Consider the following 8,444-nt stretch of genomic DNA (forward strand, 5'->3'; position numbering starts at 1 on the left):
GACAATGTCATCCGGATAAGAATAACATGACGTTCGTGCATTTTGCATTTTGCTTGGCGGCTTTTCTCTATAGTCTATGATTGTTGACGTCCGTTGAATTTTGATTTCTGACGGAAAAATACGAAAACAATACGTAATTTCGCTAAAAGCAAATAGATTATAATAAAAAGTGCATAGTTTTGTGGAATTTGTGAACAGGATATTATTGGTTATATGACAGGCGTGTGTATGGCTTGTTTGCAAAAATGTTAGAAAATCCAATAACTTCAACTCCTCTGCAAAGGCAGAGCCTTGGCGGGAGCAGCGGCAGCTCTATAATAAAAAGAAGGAGTCTCATACCACACACTCGAGTAACCAGAGCCAGAGATGATGTATGTATACATAAATCCATTATAATGATAGTCAACAAACACCAGTTGGGGCATAATTCTATTTAATTTATTCCCACACAATTCTTCCAGTTTTCCTTTTATCTTACACATTTATTTACCTTCCAACTATGTACCAGGATGAGTAGTTAGTGCTAACATTTAAAAAGCTTTCTAAATTTTATATAATAAATTGTCTAGCAAGTTCATTTAAGTTTTGTAAATAAACACTTGTTGCTTAGCACTTTTTTCTCTTGGTAGCATGATTTACATTATCTTAGTGACTGCTTTAGGATAGTACTTTAATTGAAACTTTTAAACTCTACTTGCATTAATATGTCTACTTGACTTTCTATTTTTGTTTCAAGTGATTGTGGCATTGAAATGATACTCTACTGGAAGAAGTGTAATTGTTCACTCGCAGCGCACTAAAGATCTAAAGAACTTGCCATTCAAGTTATACTAAAATACACTCTTAAACACTAAGATAATGTAAATCGCCCATAATCATGATGAAAAAAAAAAATTCACTCAAAAATTTACGTAAAATCTTTATTATTGCAAGAGGAACGCTTGAACATAAATGTAAAGAGTGTTTATTAAAACTTCAGGATTGCAACGATGATGATGCTGAGAGGTCTTCACTGGTGGCATCAGAGCGCGCGGTGGCGTCGTCGACGCCGACGCAGTCCCCGCGCCGCGGCCGTGAGACCATGTCTTCATCGCCACAGAAGGAACACTTTCAAGGATGTTTGAAACTCTATGCTGAAAATGTAAGTACATAGATTCATAAAATTATATTTATAAACTGAATTCATTGGCCAGCTCTAAAACACCTGCCAGGAATTCTGATGTTGGTGCCTTACATTTAAGGTTCAGGGTTGAATTTCACTTTTATTTATTAGCCATAAATTCAGATACAATACTTGTTTTTTATATAATTTAATAAAGGGCAAATTCCATTATTCGGTGGTAACGTTTAGGTAGGTATCTGTGTGCCATTGGCAAAGGCCTCCCTCAATCTATTCCACTCCTCTTTGCATATAGCCGTTCTAGTCCAGGTTCTTCCGGTCATTACAATTTCGTCCTCCCGAAATTCACTTTAAATAGAAATAAATACATAACTTTAAAGTATGTACTCTTTACATTCCAGAAAATAAACAAAGATAATGCCTGGAACCTGCAGTTGATAGACTTCATGACATCAATGTTGAGGAAACATGACTCTAGAATGGAAAACTTGCAGACAGCATCCACGGTGGTGGATGCTTCAGCCAGGATTTACTCATTCAGGGTGGATGCTGTGCATTATGATGTGCTCAAGATGGCTGGAGGACTGAGTAAAGCTGCTCAGGTAATGTGCTTTTCTTAATAAACCTACAGCTACAAAAGCTGGTTAGCTTGAAGCTACAAAGGTATTGGGAATATTAATTTCTGTTATGTTTTTGTTTGTGTCAATGACTTGCTATTATAGAAGAGGATTACATTTCACTGACCTCAGGGAATAGAACAATTTAATTATGACATGGAAGTAACAATCTCCTTTTTATTCAGGCTCTGTCATGCTACGCTTCTTAGGAACACTTGATAACGTAATTAATTTGGATGATCTAGCCTCTAGCAGACATTCTCTACATAAAATCTTTTTTCTTTTTATTTATTCTTCTTTTTCTGCAGACTAAGAGAGGTAAGAAGGACGACGAGGGTTGCACACAAGATGAAGGCGCAGTGGACGGTGACGTAACCACGGCGCCTGTTAAAAAGAAGAAGAAACGATCCAAGGGCGCAGTAGCCGCCAACCCTGACGTCTTCAACGGGGATTTTGATGCAAATGATTGTATAGGTAGGAGAAGACTACAAATACTTTTAAAAATAGAACTTTTTCCTTGATTCTCTCAGCAGATTTTTGACTGTGTTACATACTCGTCCTTTGAAATTAGCCATCATTTATAATCAAGTCTAATATACTTTATTGCACACAAACAGAACATACAAAAATTATACATTTTATAAGTAACTTCAGTAGGTGTGCATTTAAAATTTTGTTATCAAAAGGTGTTCCCAAATGTCATGTTTATAGTGTTCAAATGGAATGGTTCTTCTCTTTCCAATCATCTCTACCATGGGGATGGGTGAACTACATAGTTCGTACTTTATCCTATGTTTCTATCCTTTTCTGTCACTCAGAACTGCCATTTGCTTGAGCGAGACAACGCGACGGAAGGATATATCTATCTATCTAAATCAGCGTAAATGCATATCCAATTTTGGACGTAGGCCTCTACCATGTTTTTCCACTTCCGACGATCTTGGGCTATCGACATCAAGCCATCTCATTAGTGGTCTTCCACGCGCTATTTCCTGAGGTACAAACTTAGATTTTTAAAATTAAATACTTTATGTTACAGACCCATTCTTCGAGAGACTAGCAGCGACCACGGGCGACGTTACTTCATCGAACCGAGCGTTCAACGCGACCTTACCAATAGACGACAAGACACTTGGACTCATTTTACGGTAAGAAAATTATCAGAATGCAACTCAACCACGTAATGTAGTAGCAGTCGCCGTTGTGGAACACGGCAAGGATGACATTGGCCCCGATTCCTGCAGACACCTCCTAATATTATTTTAAGTTATACCTGTCATTTTCTTATCCGTCGAAAAGGAAAGGGACGGATAATTGACAACTGTTAATTTTAAAGTGAATGAATGAATACCCGGGCAATGAAATAGGCTTCTCGCCGATATGCAAACCGTTTCACGTGTGCTGTCGACATAATTCTGCCGGGTTATTGTCCAATATAAGAAGAAGAAAAGAAAAGAAAGTGTTTTGGGAAGATTTCTTAACTTTCTACTACGGAAATCTGCTGCTTATCTTATCATACCAGGCATGTCCAATAAGTTGACTGCGAGATTATGTCCGACATGAATTCAGTTCATGGTTAACTTTGTCCAACATGAAGGACTATTCATATGGGCCGGGTATCCATTGGCTAGGAACACCTCAGTGATGCCAGACATTTTTTTTATTACAGAACAGACGACCTATTCCTAGAGCCAATAAAGGAGAATGTACCAGAGGACATCGACCTGACGGAGCGCATCACGATAGCCCTGAAGCTGCTACCTGCGTTCACGAGCAGCGATCAGATCTGTGAACCATTTACTGGCTTCTCTATCAGCAACTGGGACCCAGAGACCGAGGATACGTGAGTCTTCTTCTATCGTGTGGGTTGTAAGGTGCATTACCTATTTCATCAACCCTGATATCAGGGTTACTATTGACACGCCAAAGGTGTATGGATGTATGGATGATTCTTTTCTATCTTATCTATATGTGTCTATTTTTGTATGTATGTGTATGTGTGGCTGCGGTTCCTAATGGGTTAATAGCTGACGATTTTTTTACCAGTGATTCTCGCGTGAACAACTGGGTGGAGGACAACCGCCTGAACCTGTCTCAACAGGCGTTGGCCTTCGACGTCAACGCTGAGGTGGAGCCAATACCTCAGGATGAGCAGCATAACGATTTATATGGTGTGTACTATAAGCTTCTTATCTGTTCTAGAAGCTCCTTATTAGTTCTGGTGGTTTCTTTCTCGCACTCCAATTCGTGTTTGTAATAAAAGCCATAAAGTCCCCGAAAAACCATGTAATTCTACTCTGCTTAAAATTTACATAACTACAAAAACGACTATGTTCGTAGAATAAAAACCGGCACTTAGGGTGGCTTTTAGTGGCCCACTAAACATGTTTAAAGACCCTTACGCAAGCCACCCTTACTAGTTTCTTTAGGTTTTGGTTTAATTGGAGTAATTTAAGCCGGTGAATGTTTATGAAGGTTGATAAAAAACATCATATAAAATTTTCATGAAACAAGTACAAGAAAGCAGGTGGTGGACGTCCTGAGATAAAAGGGCCTCAGCACCGTAAACACGCGACTCTTTCTCGTCACGACAGACGTCTACTGTCTCTTTCTGTGCAATGCTGCTCGAGAGGGACGGGTGACGTATGTCGAGGCGAGAAAGAGGTATTTAGAGTGCGCGCCCCTCAGACGAGGAGCCGCTGGGCGGCATCTCGAGCGGCGAGGAGGCGGACGTGTGCGTGGCGGCGTGCGTGGCGCGCGCGGCGGGCGGCGCGGCGGCGCGCCTCACGGACATGCGGCCCGCGGCGCGCGCAGACACGCGGCTGGAGTACTCGTACTGCGGGGCCATCGTGGCCGCCTGGGCCGGGCCCAGCCACTGGCGGCTCAAGAACAACAGAGGTGACCACTTGTATAATAACTTAACGTTATATATGTATGGCTGCCCACCCTCTTGTCTGTGACGAGTTAGTTGCCTCTCAATAAATGACAATATAAAAAAGAACGTTTTTGTTATCTTCAGATCTGTCTTTATTTAGTAATCACAATTTCATAATTTATCTTTGACCTAGAAAGAGCCAATTAGAACAGGGTAATAATTCAAGTCGTGCCCCGTATATCAAAACTTACAAGCCCTGTCCCACAACAAATTTTCTTGTAAAAATTTACAAAACTACACATGTAAATTTCATGTTACTAGTGTCAATATTTCACAAATATACTTTACAATCCCTCTACTTTTTTTTGATAAACGTAATTTACACGTACTTGTGAGTAAATTGTAGCTTGTGAACGTGTAGACTTGTAAGTTTTGATAAACATGGCACAGCTTGGATTATTGTTCCCTGTTCTAATTGACTAGCATCCTAGGTCAAAGATAAATTACGAAATTCTGATTACTAAATAAAGACTGTTCTGATGATAACAAAAACGTTCTCTTTTTTCTATTTAACTTATTATACCCAAAGCTAAAACACCCATTTTTCACTATACGCAATAGGTATGTGTGAATCATTCCACATAAAAGTCAAGAATCAAGATTGACTTGATTAACATTTTTTAATTTTCTTTAAAAATATCAAAATCCATGTTCCATTCATCATAATCATTAACCGGAAATCGTCCACTGCTGGGCATAATCTCCCCAATCCCACAATGACCAATCTTCTACTACCCATATCCAAGAGTTTCCCGCGACCTTCAGAAGGTCATCTGTCATGTTACATTACTCTTTACTATTTCCTTACAGCATCAAAACTATCGGAGCGCACACAATCAACGGGCGGCCGCCTCACAGTGGACGGGACCACCAAAAAGCCCCCTAGAACGAAGCGCCAGCTGGACTTCCTGGGCGCAGGGCTCGCCTTCGACTGCAGGGCCGAGCCCACGGGCGAGTACGAGCCCACGCAGCCGGCCAAGATTGTCATCAGCAGGAAGACACTCGCTACTGGACATACCTGGAATGAAGCCAACTTTAAAACTCCTATAGATAGGTGAGTCTCTCGTTTCTACTTCGTTTTGAAAGATCGACGGAACATAACCTCATGACTAAATCCCAATTGGTTGGGGGATTCACCGCAAAATGAACTGAGTACCCACATATCACCGAACTTTTTGTTAAAGAAAAATCGACTTTAAGTTTTCTATGGTATACAGTATACATGATATCAACTCAGATGGTCTGAATCATCCCTCTAAGTTTTCGTTACGATGTCACTAAAACCCTGTATGTATATTTGGATTTTTATATTTTAATATATTTTCACAGAGGCCTAGACGAGTCCCACTTCCGCAAGTTATTCCTGCGCCGTAACGTGATGCTGCCCCGCAAGAGGTCGCTGGAAGCCAGCAAGCCGGCTGACGTCGAACCGCTGGAGGTGGACGCGGCCAGGGATTACGACTACAACAACGAGAACGACGCCTCCTACTGCGTCAATAACGTACCGGTACGTATATACATACACACACGCACCTAATCTACCTAATGAAATATTTTAAAAATGTCGTTTACGGCTGGCTACCCATTAAAAGAGGTCTAATTCACAAGGCAGGTGTGCCCAATCCAGTTACTCCCCTGTAGATCCGGGGCTGCCAGCCAGTATGGTCCCGTCTTGGTTGATTTTGGCGCACCCCTAAAACGGCGCCCGGTGCGGTCGCACCGCTAGTATCGCCCCAAGGCCGCCACTGACCTCCGATGCGCAGTGTCTAATTAATCGAAGTGCGGTATCTCACGCGCAGCGCGTAACTAGTCATAGTTACGCGTCCGCCCAGGTACCAGCGACGCTACCTTGGCGGACGTCCGCCATTTTTATTCAACTTACGTACAAAATATGTACTATTTCCTTTTGGGGTAGGCAGGGACCACGGAATCCCACTTACTACTATCCTGACACACCACCTGCAACTACCAACCTAACTTTACACCAACCTTGTATTTTTCGTATGTTGAAATTAATGTTTTGTTATTTTAGGATGGCGACGAATGGGGCAATGAAGACGCTTTGGCTGCAGGAGACCCGCACGAGCAGATAAAGGCTGCTGAGCCGGAGGAAATTGGTGACATGCTGGAACCACCCACTAAGGTAATATGTTGTGAAGACTTTTTTTTTAGACTTATTTGTTTGGCGGTTTCTTGTAGGACAGAGTATTACACAAGACAGACAAACGCTTTAGCCTTTTTCTAGTAGAAAACTCTTCCAACAGATTCCAATTCAAAAGCCTGTATAGCCGGGGAAAAGAAGCTGCAAGAAAAGCTTCTGAACAGGGCCTGAGCCAGGGCTAGAAGTTCTTTTTAAAAAAAAACGTATAATCCTCTTATACAATTTATCAATTTGGCAGCCTAATATCAGTTCCCAGACAGCTAATCCCATGCATTAATATCGTCTAGATAATCACTAATCTTATAATAACCTTTTTTACCGGAAGAGACCGGGAAACAGGTATATATTAATCCTTGGAAAGTAGGAACGATGACTTGACGACTTGCGTCCAAACCAAATATCATGTAGGTTGTGACGTGGATCACCAACTTCAGCAACCCTGGTGTCAGAGTTATTAATGTTATTGAGCCGCCAAAAGTTCATGTAAGAATTACATTCTGTCATCAGTAAGTAGAAACCGGGACCACGTGCATTCCGAAGTATCTCGTCATTTATAAATTCATCATTAAAACTTGAAAATTAAAAAATTGTCCAAGCTCTTCTTGATGATAAGCAGCATGACAATAAGTTTTCCTTTCACCCCAATTCACAGCCACTGTTGATAAAAAAGTTGGTTTTCTTTCTATATACTTAATAAAATTTCCATCAAGTTAATTTCGAAATTACAGATCGCGAAAATCTTCATCCCATACGCAATGCGAGCGAAAAAGGTAGACATGAAGCAATTGAAACACTGTACATGGAGAATGCTAACTGAAAAGACTAAAGAGGGCGAGAAGGAAGATGTTCACCCGACGACCTTCTTCAAAATATACACGAGGTTACCTCACAAACTCACTCCCAACATGAGGGAGTCGCTCAGTGTGCCATTAGCCTTATTGTCCGTCCTACATCTAGCCAACGAGAAAGGACTCATTTTGGAAAAGAAAGACGACCTCAAGGACATCGGTATTGCAGGCCTTATAAAATAATTTCAGTACAAATTAGTTTGTAATGAATTGCATGTTTGAAAGAATTGTCTGCGTATCTACCATTGAGAAGAAAGCTTTTGTTTGTTGCTCAACTTGTGCATTTATAGATGTAAAAATCAAGTCTTGCATGTAATAAGCCACTAAGCTTGTTAGGTACAAGATTTCGCAATTTTTTGGATGAAAGATGATAATAGTGGCGATTCGGCAACCACCAACTTAATTTGACAGGACTAAAACTAGTTCCATTTCTTTCTTGCACGTATTGTTAGTGAAGGACGGCACTAGTTTGAGCTGTCAAACTGTTAAGGGTAAGTTTGTGCCCGCCCAAACAGGCACCAATGAGTGGTATAACAATTTGTTTGTCTTCTAATATTTTTCTCAGTGGTAGATAGTCCCAAATGCTGGGCATTAGTTAGTAATAATGAAAATGTACATAATCACATGCATTATTTTCCATTTCGTGAATTAATTTGATAAAGCCAATGTCATATTGTACAGACGTTTTATAAGTCGTATATTTTAATAATTATTTTACTTTTTAATAAACTAGATTTATTAAGCATTTCTGGCTTTTACTGTG

At 40.6% G+C, this 8,444-nt stretch overlaps 2 protein-coding genes across 2 annotated transcripts in view; both read left to right on the forward strand.

Moving 5' to 3' along the window:
• Positions 1–8,444, forward strand: part of LOC126372549 (15-hydroxyprostaglandin dehydrogenase [NAD(+)]-like) — a 349,480-nt gene that overhangs the window by 18,702 nt on the left and 322,334 nt on the right. The window lies entirely within an intron of this gene.
• Positions 85–8,426, forward strand: LOC126372453 (condensin complex subunit 2). Its single transcript, XM_050018221.1, has 12 exons — positions 85–371; positions 980–1,141; positions 1,522–1,722; positions 2,046–2,211; positions 2,777–2,885; positions 3,407–3,580; positions 3,784–3,908; positions 4,426–4,635; positions 5,483–5,726; positions 6,002–6,179; positions 6,705–6,815; positions 7,562–8,426. Exons 1-12 carry the CDS (start codon positions 246–248, stop codon positions 7,862–7,864), a joined length of 2,109 nt encoding a protein of 702 aa, XP_049874178.1. The 5' UTR covers positions 85–245; the 3' UTR covers positions 7,865–8,426.

Source organism: Pectinophora gossypiella, chromosome 14 (assembly GCF_024362695.1).
Source record: "Pectinophora gossypiella chromosome 14, ilPecGoss1.1, whole genome shotgun sequence".
Classification (NCBI taxonomy): Eukaryota; Metazoa; Arthropoda; class Insecta; order Lepidoptera; family Gelechiidae; genus Pectinophora; species Pectinophora gossypiella.